General features: G+C 39.1%; 1 protein-coding gene across 1 annotated transcript in view; it reads right to left on the bottom strand.

Annotated features, from left to right (window-relative positions):
- Positions 1-18,864, bottom strand: part of ROR2 (ROR family WNT receptor 2) — a 174,360-nt gene that overhangs the window by 23,094 nt on the left and 132,402 nt on the right. The window contains exons 3-4 of the mRNA XM_086771347.1: positions 13,859-14,146; positions 12,753-12,783 (exon numbers count right to left, since the gene is read on the bottom strand). Coding sequence (XP_086627473.1) covers positions 12,753-12,783; positions 13,859-14,146 — 319 coding nt within the window. The remainder of the gene's footprint in view (positions 1-12,752; positions 12,784-13,858; positions 14,147-18,864) is intronic.

The raw sequence follows: 18,864 nt of genomic DNA on the forward strand, positions 1-18,864 counted from the left end.
TCAGTTCTGTCAGGGCTTTGGCCTTCCTCACCTGATCCCTGGCCACTCGCACAGCCTCTTTGTAGTCCTCCCAGGCTACCTGTCTCCGTTTCCACCCTCTATAGGCCTCCTTCTTTACTTTCAGTTGGTCCAGGAACTCCTTGCTCATCCACATAGGCCTCCTGGCCTTTTTTGCCTGACTTGTTCTTCACTGGGATGCACCTCTGCTGAGTCTGGAGGAGATGCTCCTTGAACATAGACCAAATTTCCTGGGCCCCTCTTCCCTCCAGGGCCACCTCCCATGGCACTTGGCCCATCAGGTCCCTGAAGAGGCCAAAGTCTGCCGTCTTGAAGTCTAGGGCAGAGAGCTTGCCGTGTAGTTTCCTTGCTGCCCTGTGGATCTTGAACTCCACCGCGTCATGGTCGCTGCAGCCAAGGCTGTCCTTTAGTTTCACATCCCCCACCAGTCCCTCCCTGTTGGTGAGCACAAGGTCGAGCATGGCACCCCTCCTTGTCGGCTCCTCTATCACCTGCAGGAGGAAGTTGTCGTCCACGCATTCCAGGAACCTCCTGGACTGCCTGTGCCCTGCCGTGTTGTCTCTCCAACAGGTGCCGGGCTGGTTGAAGTCCCCCATGAGGACCAGGGCTTGCGACCGTGAGGCTGCTCCTATCTGCCTATAGAGCGCCTCATCTGCTCCGTCCCTCCTGGACAGGTGGCCTGTAACAGACCCCCACCGTAACATCCCCTGTTCGTCCCCATCCTCTAATCTTGACCCATAAGCTCTCTGTCAGCTCCTCCTTCATCCCCAGGTGGAGCTCCATGCACTCCAGCCGGTTGCTGACGTAGAGAGCGACACCCCCTCCTCGTCTCCCCTTTCTGTCCTTTCTAAAAAGCCTATATCCCTCCATGTTGACGCTCCAGTCATATGAGTCGTCCCACCATGTCTCCGTGATGCCAATGAGGTCGTAGCCCTGCTCATACTTTTTGCTGTTCCCATGAAATGCTACCCAAATTGGTCCAGCATTTATGTAATTTCCATCTTCATGTACTCAGCCCAGCCTACAAGAATGAAGCTGATACATTCTCCAAATACCCCGATTACAGTAAGCTTTGCAGATGTGTGTGAGAAAATAAAACTGCTTGTTACCCTTGTCAGGGCTAGTACCCAAGGTTAATTGAGGCAATGGTATGAGGAATTTGCTGAGGGCACAGGAGGACAGGGCCTATAGAAGAGGAAGGAGGAGACAGGTCAGGGATGCGTAAAGGAGCTACCACCAAGAGAGCTCACGGTCTTTCAAAATCTGAAGCAAACCCTAGCATTTTTGTGTCTCACTATTTCTTTCTGTCAAGAGATGACTTAAGTATGTATCTCCTCTTCCAGCCTGGTGTGCACTGAAGACAGCAGTCTATTACTAGTGCTATCTGCCTGTCAGATCACTCCAGCGACTGAGGTCTGGGTGGTACGCATAAGGAATCCAGAAATTACGAAATAAATCTGATGTGTATCATAACTCCACATAATGGGATTGCTTATTTTTTCCAAATCAGGAAAATTAGCTTTTTCTGCATAGGAAATTCTATGCCAGTTTCAATCAAAGCCTCCAGAGTTCTCAAGAATTAAACAGACACTCTTGTACTTCAGCCAATGGAAGGGGGTAGAAATTAACAACCTTTGGCTCTGCAGCTACCCTTTGTTGGGGCTTTGGGCACAGCAACATGAATCTCCTAAAGCTATTGGGAGACTTGAGTATCTATCCAGCCTTCACTTAATCCAAATGACATTTTTCCCTTACTTTTCTTCCTTTGGACTTAAACCCATTACCTGAATATTTATCAACTCTCACTTCCAAAGACTCCTCTCTTTCTTCCCTGTGTATAACCAATTAATGGCTGAAAGTCACACTTTTTTTTTTGTTTAAATCTTCCCACAATATAATACTGGATACTGCATTGTATCTCAGGCAAAGCGAACAGCCCACATTCCAAAGTTAGAGTTACAATTTATTTTCAGATGCCACACACATGACGCTATGCAAACATTATTAGCTTGATAGGCTGTGAGGGGCAATTGTCGCAGCACCACAGCTCCGTGAATTAATCTAATCTGGTTTAACATTAACAAACTCTTCATGAATCAAAACATGTAGAAAATTAAATTAGGAAATCAAATGCTTCTCCAAAATTAGCATTTCAGTATTTAGCTCTTAATGCTTGAAAAGTAGGATCCTGTATATACTGGTATTTGTCAGTTTGAATTCCAGCGAATTTAAAAGTACAGTGATCATCCATTGCACAATCTTGCCTGAATGCCTGAGTCTCGGAACTATTGATTCTGTAATAAATTTTTGCTTTTCTCTCTTCTCTATCTAATGCAGAAATAAAAAATATACAGCCAAACTTTGTTACCCACTGAGGTTATATTTTCCACATTAACTACCATACACAGCACCTTGCAGCTACCAACAATAAATGGGGAGTATCACCACAGTAGCTCAGAGTCAAAAAGCAGCTACAGTTTTGGCTTTGTTAACACAGTGCACTCACAAGCATGCCTTTGTTCTAAGTTTTAGATTCCTGCGTTAGCAGATCGTACAGTTAAGAATATGTTTTTATGTAACATGTAACATTTTACGGTTGGATTCAAAGATGTTAAGAGTCTTTTCCTACCTAAATGATTCCATGATTTAAGTAGTATTATTTACATTAATATTATTTGCTTTCTTCTATTACAGAAGAAAGTAAAAACACAGTCTGCACTCCTCCTGTTGAAAGCACAGAAGACTTGTTCCTGTATGAAACAGTATTTTCTTATACTGTTTGCTGCTGAGATAGACTAGTCTTTGGAGGAAAGACAGACTCTTTCTATTTTGGGGATAGACATAGCATTACATGTGTTCCTTGGGGAGGTATTCAGTGCACTGGGTGAAGAACTAGCTGAACGGCAGAGTTCAAGGGGTTGTAGTGAATGGGGCTACATTCGTCTGGTGGCCAGTCACCAGCAGTGTTTCTGAGGTCTAAATTTCAGGGTCAGTTCAGTTCAATATTTTTATCAATGATCTGGAGGCAGAAGTCGAATGCACAGTTGGTAAGTCTGATGACTATACTAAACTGGACTCTCTCAAATGACAAAAGGCCTTGCAGAGAGAAGCAGACAGACCAGAGCATTGGCCAACCATCAATGGCATGAAATTTAACAAAAACAAATGACAGCTTCTGCATCTGGGATGCAGGAATCCCAGACACAAATATAAATTGGAAGAGAGGGGGCTGGAGAACAGCCCTGCAGAAAGGGATCTGGGGGTGCTGGTTGTCACTAAGCTCAATACAAGTTAGCAGCATGCCCTGGCAGCCAAGAGGGCAAACCGCATTCCAGGGTGCATCAAACACAGCATAACCAGCCAGTCAAAAGAGGGGACTATTCCACTGTACTTAGCATTGGGGTGGCCTCACTTTGAGTACTGTGTGCAGTTCTGGGTTCCATAATTTTAAAAGGATGTTAAGGCACTTGAATACATCCAGAGAAGGGCAACAAAGCTGACGGAAGGCCTGGAAGGCATGTCCTATGAGAAGCAGCTGAGAACACTATCTACAGTTTGGACAAAAAAAGGCTGAAGGGCAACTTAATTGCTCTCTACAGCTTCCTGAAGAGTGAAAGTGGAGAGAGAGAGGTGCCTATTTCTTCTCCCTGGGATCCAGTAACAGGATGCATGGGAATAGTTCAAAGCTGCATCAGGGGAGTTTCAGACGGTATATTAGGAAGCATTTCTTAACCGAGAAGGTGGTCAAACACTGGAACAGCCTCCCTAGAGTGGTGTTCAGTGTCCCATCCCTGTCAGTGCCTTAAAAAGAGGCATTTAAACAATGCCCTTCATAACAAACTTTAACTTTTGGTCAGCCCTGGACTGGTCAGGCCATTGGACTAGATAAGCGTTATAGGTCCCGGCCAACTATAACTATTCTATTCTATTCTATTCTATTCTATTCTATTCTATTCTATTCTATTCTATTCTATTCTATTCTATTCTATTCTATTCTATTCTACTGCATTCCATTCTATTCCTATCTATCAGGATTTCTATATGCAGGTGAGCCTGCTGAGAGTGTCCCACTGAACTAAAGAGACTGTTTTTCATCTTGAAGGAAAGGATGGTGAGGCAGAGGTAAATGTGTTTTCAGGCCTGCAAACTGGACTTTTAGAAAGGAGGGAAGTATGTGTATGTGCCTGCACACATATGTATAAAACCAAAAGCTTCTGTGATACATCAAATATTGTTTGTATCCTAAAGTAATCCTTTGTTATTATCAAATTGAAAAAAAAAAAAGAAATGGGACAGTTATGATCAACCTTTTTGAAGAGCATGAGAGACTGCTGATGAGATGTGCTTCTTTCAACTTTTAGAGTAGTATTACCTCAAATACTTCATATTTTAGACTTAACAGAGGAGTACCAATTTAAAAAAGCAGATGTCCTTAGTACATTTTCTTTCTTCTTCTTTTAAAACAATGCCTTCAGTCACTCTTAATGTTACTTAGTTTTGAATGCAAATGTTCAAATTTTATCAGTTTGCAATGGAGAACAAAATAAAACAAAAGTAGGGAGAAATTAACCATAAAGCCATAAAAATTAAAAGGATGATGTATGGTGTGGTGTTACAACATTATCTCATTTTGTTAAATTACCTACTTTTCATTAGAATAGTGTTCCTGTATCTTTGTGACTAACTACAACATTCAGCCTTTCCCTGTATGCACTTAGAGGCTATTCAGCATCCTAAGGAACTCTAATTAAACTCAATGTTGCATCAAATACTGACAGGAAGTCTCAGGGTCCCATAACTGTCCTTTTGTAGGACATACAATAAATACTTTGAAAGTCATTTAAGCTACTGAACGAAGCAAAAAAGAGGAAGGAGAGAGGGAGGAAGTAAAATCTAAACAAATTAAAGATCTCTGCTTATATCTGGGATATCCAACAGCTGCAGTAGCTACTTGCCAAAAGCCAAGGGCCGTTACTACTTTGAATATCAATTTCCATATATCCTTATGTCATAGTTTAGCCCTCATCATCACCAGATTACGCAGTCTCTCTCTCACTTCCCCCCTCCCCCACACCCTCTGAGAGAATAGGGAGAATTAATATAAGGAAAAAAAAGGCTCCAGGTTTGCGATAAGGACAAGGAGAAATCCTTAAAGTTACTGTTACGGGCAAAACAGACTCAACTTGGGGAAAATTATTAATTTATTCCTAAAAACAAAGCAGGATAGCGAGACAGAGAATGAGATAACCTCCCCTCACCCCTCCCTCTTCCCAGGTTTAACATTATCTCCACCACCTTCCCCCCACGAGCTGTACAGGGGGGAAGAGCGAATGGGGGTTATGCTCAATTCATGACACATTGCTTTACGCCGCTGCTTCGTTATCGTGGGAAGAACTCCTCGCATTCCTCCCCTCCTCCAGCGTGGGGTCCCTCCCACAGGCTACAGTCCTTTGTGAAACTGCTCTGGTGTGGGTCATTTCTTCCATGGGTACCAGTCCCTCCAGAATGGCTGCCCAGTACAGTCTTCCTACGGGGTCATAGCCTCCTTCAGGCATCCACCTGCCCCAGTGTGGGGTCCTCCACGGGCTGCAAGTGGATCTCTGCTCCTCTGTGGACCTCCATGGACTGCAGGGGGACAGCCTGTTTCACCATGGGCTGTACCACAGGCTGCAGGGGAATCTTGGCCAGGAGCAGCGTAACTGCTCCCCCTCCTTCTTCACTGACCTTGGCATCTGCAGCCATTCCTCTCACAAGAAATTCTTCACAACAGGCTGGCAGATGCCTCTCAGGATCTCTTCACATCTCATCTCCTCTCCACTTCTTGCAGCCTGGCTGAGCTGAGTCAGGCCCAGTCGGCTACCCAGCACAAGGCCAGAGAGTGAGGGACCTCCCCCTCTCTGCCCCCACTCCAGCTTCTTCACATATTCTCTTTTTTTTTTTTTTTTTTTCCTTCTGTTTTCCTCTTCTTAAATACGTTATCACAGAGGTGTTATCAGGGAACATTCTGCAACCAATTGGCTCGCCCTTGGCCAGCAGCGGGTCCGCCCTGGGCCTGGCCAAGTCCACTGGAGAAAGGGGAGCAACTTCTAGCAGGTTCTTACAGAAGTTACCACCGTAGCCCCCCCTCACTAAATAAAACCAGAACACCTTAAATGGATTAACAAATGTCTTATTTCACTTGCAACTTCTTTAGTAGTTTAATATAAATTGTTTCTCTGAGCTGCCCAAAATAAGCATCTGCTGCTGATCTGGAATCTGCAGGAAAAGGGCATGTACAGGTCACATATTTACAAAGTTAGAATTATATTTGCCTTTTCGTTGAACATTGCACATCAAAGAGTTTGCACCTTATAGCTTGCCTGATATGATAGCCTGCTGGCTATCAAAAACCTAACTATGGCTCTGCAGTGTAGGAAGCAGGCTGTGGGTAAATTCTCCCCTACAGAAGCCATCAACTCCCTTTAATATCCACCTACAACGTACATTTCTAAATTTTGGGAAGCAGAACTCTTAGGAAAGAAAGTGTTTCTGTACTAAGGTGTACTGTACACTGCAGCACCATATATAAATTAACAGTGGTAAGCATTGCATTTATTACACTGCTTGATCCAAGTATCTCGACAGTACTGCTAATCACAAGTGGCAAGGTGCTTCCTCACATTTAACCCTACGTTAGCTTAACTTGGTAGGAGTTACAGGTAGACAGAAGTGTAACTAACTGCTGCTTCTTCCTAAGGTATTGGGAAACTTTGCCCAACAGCAGGCAAGTCCCACAGGGCTGGTTTTTTGTCTTTGCAATGAGGCTCTCTCAGTATAGCAGTGCAAAGCAGCTGCATTACACCGTAAGTCTCAGGGGTATTTGATATACAGCAGTAAAAAGAAGGCAAAGCTTTCCCAGAGGTCTATTTTTATTCACCTTTGCATATACTTGGCTTTGGTTTTGAGAGATTTCTGAACAATATGGATTAGTGAGCATAACAGACTGAAACAAACTATTATCCTTTTCTCTATATTCCCTATTAGCTTCCTTCCTTTGTTCTTCCCTTCCTTTGAAGGAAAGGAAAAAACTACCACTTGCAGTAATTTCCCTAGATAGCAGGTTCCAGGAATACAGACACTCATGTCTACTCCAAGGTGCTAAGCGTATTAGTTTAAATACACATCTGGCTTGCAAAATTAGTCAATTTTGGAAGCATGTATTGAATTTCTACTTCTATCACTAAGAAATACAAAATGCATTAGATCATTCATCATTTATTTACTAGAGATTAGAAAATATTTAAGGGGAAGATAAAAGCTGAAGAAATAATGTAACATGGAAAGAAGCTGGGACCTGGTGTGATGCAAAGCAATCCAAACCAGTGTCCTCACAGCTCTTTAACTCTGCCTCGAATTACACACATTCTGGGTTTTTCATGAGAAAAATTGTATTTTTTCAAACACAAGAGTAAGATTAGGATAAAAATTATTTAGTTTTGATTACAAGACAGAGGGCCATCTTCTTCTGAGTGTACTCTACAGCTTTGGATAGATCAGAGTATAATTTTTAACTATATTTTATCTACGACATGATATACTTATGAGCCCTACTAGGCTGAATCCTAGATAGCTAGAGTAAAAACAATGACTATACAGAAAAATTACACTTTAAAAGTGATAAGAAAGAAAAAGGGTATGTAAAATGGTTTAGTACAATGTTGGTTTCAGTTCCTTCCTTCCTCTACAAGTTTTCTGTCTCAGCCTGAGCAGCTGGCAAAGGACATATAAACCGATGGATCCAGAGGCAGACCTGAGATTTCGGATCAAAATTCCCTGAAAGGAGCCCCAGCCACATACCAGGGTGAAATACAGCCTTCTCCCCAACCCTGAAAGAAAAAAGGAAACTAACACAAAGGGGCTAGGAGGGAACTGCAGCATGTTCCAGCCAGATCCCCAAATTGGATTGTCAGGGAGCCAGGAAATCTGCCAAGGCAAACACATGCTCTTTAATGTAGAACAGCCTGAGATAATCTGCGCCTCAGTTCCTCATTTGTTCTCTCCCATGTTTTATGGGGAGAGAATGTACCCTAAACATTTTGAAGCAATGTGATCCCATAATAGAGGAAGGTAAAACATTCCCAAGATCGACCATCTCCATTTGATGCAAAAAATACGGAGAGACAAAGGTTAAACAACTTGCTGCAATCACACTTGGAGACAGGAGCACAGCCAGAAATTGAATCCAGACCTCTAAAATTACAGTCCAGTGTTTTAATCACAAAATCCTTCTCCCTTGATTAAAACAGGAAACCAGAACACAAAGTATGTGCTTATTCTGTAACTTCAACATGATACCACAATATCTTAGAAAAATATATATACTTCAAATACGGTCATCTCAGCCAAGTTTATATTTCGATGAAACAAAAGGCATGCATGTCATTCTGGAGGAGGCCCATAGTTGAACACCTGGTCCTCATGGGCCCAAATAAACACTGTAACTTCTGAGTTGAGACAACCTTCTATTGGATATAAAAACATCTGTTCATGCAAATTTACATGTGTAATTTACAAGACTAAAAATGTTATCAGTAGCCGAACTGCACTGAGACTAAATAGTATTTGCCACGCCACCCAAGGAAAGGAGGAAGATACAAGTGGTGCTGCTGTGTGACAGTAAGGGAAGTATTCCTCCTTTTTAACGTGATGCTGGGTACCTTTGGTATGCCAGACAGATCCAGTTTAGAAAACTATTTGCCCCCAAAGCTATTGTCTTTTACCTGGAAGACTCCAGCCATGAGCAGGGAGGTGGCTTCAGGCTGAAGTGCTCTGATGACCCACTCCTTTGCACCCTCTTTCCCAAGGCCCCATATTTCCTTTTCCACCTTATAATTACATGGAGATATGTCACACGATTAAAACATACTTGCCCCCATCATAAAGTTGTATGAGTGCCCACCAGATCATGCAGAAGGTCCCCTTTGGGGTCACAGAAGAGATGTCCTTTAGCTATATGCTAAAAGCCATGGCATATGCAGACCCATAGAGAATAAATTGCCCATCCCAGCCTCAGGGTTCCTCACTAGGGTTTTAACTCAAACATATTATGCATTTTTAAAGACATACTGGTTTCCATTGTTTAAAAGAACTGGGTTTTTCTCAACTACAATTGCTTCATCACTTTTCTTCAACGGACTGAATCTTAAAATTTTTACTGTTGTCCCAAACTACCTGAAGAAAACAAGGCAGGAGAACATGCAAATTTATTCTGAATTATTAATACCTCAAAAATTCTTTGCCAAAGTAATGACAATTTCTACTTGATGACAGTGTTTCTTCCCACCTATTTCTCCTTCTAAGAGTCTGGCATACAGGCATCAGTGACTGCAAACTCAGAACTGATCTTAGAGTTCAATAAAACAGACACTTCTCAAAGTTTCTTAGAAAGCCAGGTTCCCTTCTGCAGGGCTCTGGAAGGAGATGTTCTCCTCCTGGCATCCTGAGCAGACTGCAGAAAGGTCATCTGGAGAAAAGTGCAGCACTGGCAACAGAGGTAGTTCTGTTCACCTAGAAGGTGAGCAGAGGCAAAGGTTGAGTTTATACCTATTTCTTTCTGCTGTGCTCTGTTGTGCCTTCCTCACTCCTGTTAAAGCCTCACTGGATTTTCCAGAAGCCCTTAGAGATGACAAACTGTCAGATATTTTGCATCCCAAATTTCCTTCAAGGTGGCACCAGTACATTCACAGCCTGAATAAGAAATCTAAACAGCTTCAGAACAGGAATTTGCTCAATGGGTAAAATTCAATCTAATTGTTCAATTTAAGAGAAAAATACATTGGACTATAGAACATGCAGTCTTTTAGAATGACATCAGCTTATAGGATCAACACCTCTAGAAGGGAAGGCAAATGGTTCTACCCGTCTACTCTTAGCACCCAAGAGATTAACATCCATTGCTTGATTTTAAATCATGCTAAAAAAAACATTCTTCAGTATTCGCTACCTTTCTGAAAGCACAGGATGTCTCTCTTTAGAAGGGTAAAAGCTATTAATGTTAATGATATAAAAGGTAATAGCATTATGCACTGAGAGAAAGGATTCAACCTGTTGGCTTGTCCTGTCTGCCCTCTCAAAAAGATTCACATCAGTTTAAGACGATGTCTTTGGTTTAAAATTTTTACTTTTAGATTTTTACAGAAATGTCTCAACTTCACTATCTGAAGGTCAGGGCCCTTTTTTGCACTGGCAAGTCTGACTGCATAATGCAGATTTGATCTCCAGCAATCTTTAATTGTAGATAATTTCTAAAAATCCACAGCAGAATGCATGGACTGCATAAAAATACCTTGCTAGATGGTATCTACATAGATAATGTTTTTTTAATCCCTTAATAATTCATTAGGTATAGGTTTAAAATGAAGTTACAATGGTTTTAGGTTTCAGTGCTTCCACTGAAGCGTGTCTTTTTGGAAGCATTAATGTCAGGAGAAACAGCTCTCGCGTGGCTCAACACGAGACTGTGCTTTGCAGCTAGCAAACAGAAAGAGCCCTTTGTTCCACACAGCCTCCTTCCAAGCAGTTAGGTATTTCTTTCACCTTTTCCCCCTTTTCTGGCTCACAAACTGACCTGCATGATTTTATACAAAATATTCAGTAAAAAAAAATCATAATAATTTTCTGAAAAGTAAAAAAAGAATACTGCCAAATTATGGCATTTTATTTTGAAGGGCTAGGAAGCAGGCATGGAGTAGAGGAATATGGGAACAATTCTGAAGCATAAGAAGAGGAAAAAAAGACAGAGAGTATAAAAAGGAAGGATAGGAACTTTGGAAAGGTGGGAAAAATCTGGTTAAGTAGGAAAGAGAAAAAAACTGAAACGAGCAGCCATGTGATGAGGCAAAGATCTGTAATCCCTGAAAGCTCCTAGACCTCATATGATAAGTCCCTCAAAACTTCTCACTAAAGTTTTGACCTGAGCTTGTTTTACTCAAGTTTCAGCCTTCTCTTCAATTTAGTAGATATTAAAAAAAACCAATCTACCAGCACTTCAGCTTTTAATAGTAGGTCCAAAACAATGATGGACCATATCCACCACTGAAACCATTGATACAAGACCAATTTAGAGTTGTCACAATCCAAATGACAGGATTTTTTTGTTGTTGTTATTTCTTTTTAAATTTTAACTTACAAAACCAGCAAAGGTTGAACAGTCAAGCATTCAAAATCTAGGCAAAACCAGAATGAGAGATGGCTTGAGAATCTTAATTCACTTCCACTTGGAGGGGGCATGTAACAAAGAAATATGTGTCACATAGTTTTTTTCACTTTATCAGTTGGAATTTTTTTAATTTATGTTGATATTTGCAATTTATTAAGAAGTTATGCTCAGTATAGGGGAAGAGTTTGGGAAATAGTAGGGAAACCAAAAGTTATAAGATTAGGTTTTTGCTCAATAACAGAAAGTGAACCGATGTAAAACTTGGTTCCCAGCTTTTCACCTTGTGCTTGTTGCTTGCTACTCTTCAGTTACATTTGAGAACTGCTTTTCAAACTTCAGATGAGTACTTCACTATGCATATTTCAGTTTGCTATGTCTTGTACCATTCTCTGTCTTCTGATCTCACAAAAGATGAGAGAACTTTCTGGTATCTCACTATTTTTCACCTTTGTGGGCCCATAACAGTTTTTTAAAGTACTGTAAGACTTGAAGTAGGATTTCAGTGGTTACAAAAATTATTACACTTTATTGTATGCTGTCACAAACAGCTGTTTTTAATCTTCAATGGTTAGCAATCAATTTTAAGGTAAATATGAAAATTTGTTAAACTCCTACAATGTTGAAATCTTTTAAATTCATTTACACTTTCTCTGCAAATAAAATACAAGAATGTGTACCATGTGGCAAGATGGATGGATTAGTGGTCAGCCCACTGCAGTTATTCAAAGTGTTTCCACTCAAGCCGTTGGGAGTTCAGAGATGCAAACACTGATCAGTAACGTACTTCTGAAAAGCATCCATATGTCTTTACAAATTTGCTTTTACTGTTATTTTTAATTAGTCCATCACTGACACTAATGGCCATTAACAAATAAAAAGGCCTCAAACTGCATTCCTCACTCCATTAATGGATCAACTGCAGAATCTATCTCAAGAAATTATACAATATACAGTATGAAAATTAAAATTAACACATAAACTAACGATGATGAAAGAGAACTGATGTATTTTCATCCTTATGACTGGATCAGCAAGTGAGTCCTGGCATCTAAAAAAAATCACCATATCACCACCAAAGTCAAAATGACACTAACAGAGGTTTTACCTAGCTACTCAAAGACAGGATTCTAGTCTTCGTTTTTATCTGACTTTTCAAGTTATAGTAACATAACATGGGTAAATTTACAACTGCAGCAACCTAAGCATTTTATCCATCCATTTTTAACCACTCTTCCAGCCCATACTTGCCCTGTAAACAATTACTGTTCAAACATCATGACTTTGTGGTATTTTGCTTGTCCAAAATATGAAACATGCAAGAAGTTGCTCCAGAAAACTTGATCAAACCAAAATCCACTATAACCTGATGCTATTCTTGCCTGAAAAGCTTCTTCCATCCTGTGAATTTTCAATCAAGTAAGATATTTTTAGCAAACACACCATGGTTGCAGACAGTGTTTACTGAGTTTATGAACAAAATTCTTACAGAAGAAAATTGGTCAGAGTGCATTAAGTAATTTTCCAAAAAAGTACTTACTGAAGATTGTGATTTGGGCTGTTTGTTGGACCTGCAAACATAAAACAAACAAACATTGCTGGCAAGTTCGACTCAAGGACAATAGCATTTAAAAAGTCAATAGCAATCTAAAGGAAACTGTCTCTTTAAGGAAGGTTTGTTTCAAGATTCAAAGAAAACTCTCTGCATTCCTGCATGTAATTATATACTGCTATTTTCAAAGCTACAAATAGAAATCACCTGAATTTTCTGTCTCAGGCAGCAACTTCAGTGGACTTAATTTTTTTTTAATAGAAAATATCTCCTGCCATAAAAACACAGGCTGTTAAAAAGACAACACGTTATCTTGACACATCACTTATGCCTTAATAAGCCCCACCTGAGCCCTGCTATCAGAGTTTATGGTGCCACAAGGGCATGCTCTTAACCTTTGTCACAGCGGGAACAAGGTCCAATACCCAGCACTTAATGAATCACTACAGACTAAACTGTGGAATTAGCTACTTTCATTAGAAAATTAGAAAAAAATTTAGGTAAACGTTTTTAGAATTTTTTTTCTCTATTGTTTCAGAAGCAAACTAAATAAAAGCTTGCCTTCCAGATTGGGTGATTAAGTCTCCAAAATGCAATATAAGTACTTCTTGAAAGGTATGGTGTACCTTCAGCTGTCAAAGCGCAGAATTTGAGGCCAGGCTTCATGTAGCAGTACACACATGATATTTCACAAATATGGGCCCAGCACTATGAATATAATGTAGAAATCTGCTTCTCATTCTTCTCTTCCTTTTTTTTTTTTTTAAAGACTGAATTCAGCAGTACAGTAAAATCTCCAGGTAATTAAATGTTACCTTTTTGTACTTTATACTGGCACTTCTCTAAATTTTTTTTCTTCACTACCTATTTACAGATCTTTTCATCTGTGTTAACTTTCTTTTATTACCAGTAAATGGGTATTGAGTTCAACCAAGAAGTTCTGCGCTGGGGGAGTGGCCCCAGGCAATGGCTTTATTTTCTTTCATGTTGAGAACTCTTCTTAAAACATAAAATTTATTTCTCATTATGCTATTCTGAAAACTAATTCCTACTCTACAAAGCAGTCTGAGTAACTGTAAAAGCTAGGAACTCACCGAGCCTTACAAACAACACTCCTGTTGCAGTTATAGTCTTCATTCCATTTGAAGCCACACATTGATAGTATCCTGTGTCTGTAGTATCCAGATCCTGGATTCTCAGACGTGAACCATAATCCGTTTTTCTGATGATGATACGTCTTGGCTCTTGAACCACTGGAGCATCATTTTTTAGCCATCTGACATTTGGAGATGGATTTCCTGCTACCTTACAGTGGAGGATTGCTGTTTGCCCTTGAACTACAGTGATATTATTTACTGGTTCCAAAAAGGTCAGGAAGTAACCTAGGAGGGTAAAAGGTCAGAAAAGATCAAATTTCACTTGGGTTGCGATAAAAGACTACCAAATGCACATTTTCCAGAGAGGATCTTGGAAACATTTTTTGTTTTCTTTCAAGCACATAATCCAAAAAAGTGCAACTCACTGTCCTAGGGACACCATAGCATCACATTCCAATTTGTGTTTAATGATTGACTTCATGTTTGTCTACAGGTAGGTATGAAGATTAGAAAATCAACCATGATGTAATACCATTACAATACTAACTCCCTTTGTGGACACCTATTCTGAAGCAATAATGACTTTTCTGGCTAGTTTCTATGTCTCTTGGGAAACAGTTAGTGCTATAACAGAAAAACACACCCTTATTCCATAAAAGAGTAATCCCAGTTGCAACCTTATTAGAATATTATTATTATTTTACCACTTAATCTTTTTACATGGTCATAAATTTGTCTTAAAAATAACTAAAATTGGAAAAGTTACTTTTAGATACTAATTTGACTTGACAGCTACTCATCTGAGAAGAAAAGCTTAAGATGAGTCTGATTTTGATAGGTTTATCTTACAATTTAATTTTAAAGATTGTAAGTCTCACATTCAATTTAAAGAAAGGTTATCTCAATTGCAGAAGTAACTTGTGATACAAAGGGCACTTTAAAATTGATTATAGGCTGCCACTTTTTACTTTAAGTCCTATTATAGTGCTAAATTGGACAAAGAAAGGTCAGTATGGATATTGAGTAATCAGGTTTCAAGGGTTTAGTTTTATAAATGGAAACTAAAAGCTGTGGTTTGTTGAAAGCAAAAGGCTTGTCAAGTAGCACATATGCTATATGAGTGATCTCAAGTAAGAGAAAAAAAGAAATAATTGACAGAACACTGTAAAAACTTGACAATCAAAACCCCTGTAGGTTATTATTTTTACATTTAATTTGGTGTTAGGACTCCTGCAACATCGCACCTTGAAAGCTTGAAAGCATATAATTCCACTGAAATAATAATGTCATTGTCAAAACAAGTTTAAAAAGTATCCGTCATGTTCATATGTTTGTTTCGATTTATTTATACCATCTAGACATAGAGCATCAGCAATACTTCGTATTACACTATACTTCTATGTCAGCTGGATCCAAATATCAAATAACTTTGATGGATGTTCACATGTTCCATTTCCTATAAATTAAATTATTTTGCAGTTGTTTAATCAGGAAATAGCATATTACTGTGCAGGAATCTAACACCAGTAATGCAGTGGTTGACATTCGCAGTCTACTTGCTGAGATACTTTAAGAAAAACTGATGGTCTGCTTTGATTTCTGTTAGATATGACCATGAAAATCAGTTCCTTTGTAATGGCTAGGTATAGCACTGGAGAGGGGAGGAGTAGAAACATCAGAATATAATGAATTTGCAAAGCCAGAATTTGCTGGAAAATTGAGTTTTCCTGAGTATTACATTGTTTTCTGAGAAATTATGCTGAAGTTTGGTGTTTATATTCTTACTGGATCTGAAGTAATTGTACGACAGAGCGGGCAGCCATTTGCTGTGCTACTCTGTTATTTGGTGTGTGCTTTAGATAACCCATAATTGCAAATCTTTCAAACAAAGCAGAAAATTTAACCAACTATGTTCTCAAGAATGTTTTCCTTATTTAATTTTTGTGGTGATAATCAGCAGATACTTTTTCTGATGTACGTCACACCACAGACACTGTGTGGATGACTGTTTGATGCAATGGTTTGGGGAAAAAATAAACTGTTTCCCAGGATAAACTGGCACCTCAACAATGTGCAAAGCAAATTGTTTCTCTCTTAATAAATATTCATTTGGACAAGTGTGGAGGAAAATGAAATGTGAAGGCATTAGAACTTGTATCCTATATTTTGTGTCATGCATCAGTCAACTACAATTTTTTAAAAACTTGACTGGATTTGCTAATCAGTTTTAATACTGACATACCTTTCAAAGAATAAATATTCTCTATAAAATATTTTGGTCTTGTTAAGTATAAACAGCATTACTAAACTTGTACATGTCGTATTATAAACAACTATATTTTATCTGGGATATGGATATCAAACAGAATATTTTTAAAATCTGAGTATAAGGGATAGGAATTTTCTGTGTTATACAAATGTTATTGTTATATACTATTTTCTGTACTCTGGCTTGGTTCCAAGGGTCACTGAAATGAAGCAAAATGCTTCCTTTGCCTTCAGTGGTCTTTAGCTTGCTTAAAAAACTTCAAAGGGAAAAGCTATCTGGGGAATATTTCTGCATTTCATGCAAGCAAAGATGTTCTAAAATAAATTTTTCTTTTGTTATGGTTTCTAACATATTAAAACCAATACTACTATTTATTTTGCTCGAATAGAGTAAAAACTGTTCTGTCAAGAAAGTATGAGAGGATAATGCAACTTAATCTATATATTATGTTATACTATCATACTATACGTACCCTATCAATAAAGTAGCTTAGGGAAATGACTGACATGAATTCTGGCAAAAGTCTTTCTTATTTTGAAATGCCTTTGTTAGGTTGCCAGTACTTCATATTTTTAAATAGAATAAATTTGATATAAACACATCAACAGAATCCCATAGCAAACCAAAGTTAAGATGAAGTTTATTTTGCATGTTTTGGCAAGAATATAAAAATAAACTTTTCCCGCCATGTGTCAAATCATTGTCAAGACATGGACAAGAATAGATACTAAGCTAAAAACATAAAGGGTGCAATATCACTGAGATCTCACATGGTTATTATTTTTCTTAGTTTTATTTATATTAGTCTGTCACTTAGATGTCCAAGTTATTGGCTCAAACCATATGTGCTACGCTTCGCATAAACACAATACAAAACCATTGCTCTGCTTCTGTTATTTTAAAATTTTAGCTGTGATTTTGAAGTTTTAGAATAAACTTAGAAAAAATCTTAAATCTCTTTAGTTACTTTAGATCAAGTTAAATATAGCCAAGTTGTTTTCAATTTGAGTTTTGGTTTCTATTCATTTTTTCTTATTGTTGCTCCTTTTTCACTACATGATTTTAAAAATAATTATGCATTCATAAATTTCAAACCAGCTTCATGATGGCCTCCATGAACAACAATTATTAAAAATCCGGAAGTCTTTGTCTCAGAACTTCTAAATCATTTATGAATATTGAATTCTCATCATATGGGAAAATATAATCAACCTTATTTTCCAAGTTCAGAAACTAAAGTACAGGGAGTTTAAGGGACTTCCCAAATTCACACAAGGACTAAGTGGTAATACGTATAATACTGCACTGAGTCTCCCATCCTTCTGTGTTATGAGATAACAAGGATACAGGATTATGAGATAATCACCCATTTTTGTGGGCACATTCACAGAACTGACACATACTTTACAAAGAATATCAGAGTTGCAGAGTTTTCTGGTCTTATAAAATAACTTAACACTATTGTAAGAGAAAACAAACACAAAAGTTGCTGAAATTCAAAGCATTTCTTTCTAGAGGTATGTTTAGCAAGGCTGCTGTAAGTGCAAGGGTTTAGGGGATGCGGATCACACCATCACACCTTAGCAGGTGATAGGAGTTTAGTAAAGTAACTCTTTCCACAGGTGAATCAGGACTGGAATACTACCCTAATAAGGAAGGGAGAGAGATGTCTAAGTTTCATGATTTCTTGCACAGACCATTTTCCTAAATACAAAGTAGTCTTCCCAACTCTCCACCTCTCTGTTTCATTTAGCCACAATATGCAGTTGAGCCATCTACAACATATTGGAGCCAGGTTAGGAAATGTAAGGGATGTTGACAGCTCTCCCAAAGGACAGTCAGGGGGACAAATGAGCAGTCAGGGGGAAACATAATGTTTCCAGATTAATTGATACCTTTACAGTCTAATTTAATTGCATTATTTGCACCTCATCTTCCATACTATTCCTGATCTCAATGTATAAAAATGCAGCCAGAAGCATGTAAAATAAAGCAATCTGGATCACATGCAGTTCAAAAGTACTCTGGAACAAATTACAGACAAATCAAGAACACAGTGGAATTAGCATTGAAATACTGCCACAATGTGCACATTGTCCCTCATATCAAAATCAGTGGGCTTATGCTCTCTTATTAGTGGAAGGAAACTCATTTTTGAGCAGTATTTTCTCATACTTGAAGGACTGAAGATCTTACCTAGCCCAGGAATACAATTCTACAGGGTGGAATGGTTTCTTTTTCATAGAATCATAGAATGGTTAGGGCTAAAAAGGGACCTTCGAAGGTCATCTAGTCCAAGCCCCCTGCAAGAAGCAGGGACATCCCTGACTAGGTCAGGTTGCTCAGAGCCTCATGCAGCCTCGCCTTGAACGTTTTCAGAGATGGGGCCTCCACCACCTTTCTGGGCAACCTGTTCCAGTGTTCTATAACTCGCATCATAAAAAAATTTTTCCTAATTTCTAATCTAAATCTACCCCCCTCTATTTTAAAACCATTACCTCTCGTCCTATCGCAACAGGCCCTACTAAACAGCCTCTCCCCATCTTTCTTGGAGGCCCCCTTCAGGTACTGGAAGACCGCTATCAGGTCTCCCTGGAGCCTCCTCTTCTCCAGGCTGAACAGCCCCAACTCTCCCAGCTTGTCCTCATAAGAGAGGTGCTCCAGCCCTTTTATCATCTTTGTGGCCCTCCTCTGGACCTTCTCCAACTGGTCCATGTCCTTCTTGTGTTGGGGG

Source organism: Chlamydotis macqueenii, chromosome Z (genome assembly GCF_036417535.1).
Source record: "Chlamydotis macqueenii isolate bChlMac1 chromosome Z, bChlMac1.mat, whole genome shotgun sequence".
Classification (NCBI taxonomy): domain Eukaryota; kingdom Metazoa; phylum Chordata; class Aves; order Otidiformes; family Otididae; genus Chlamydotis; species Chlamydotis macqueenii.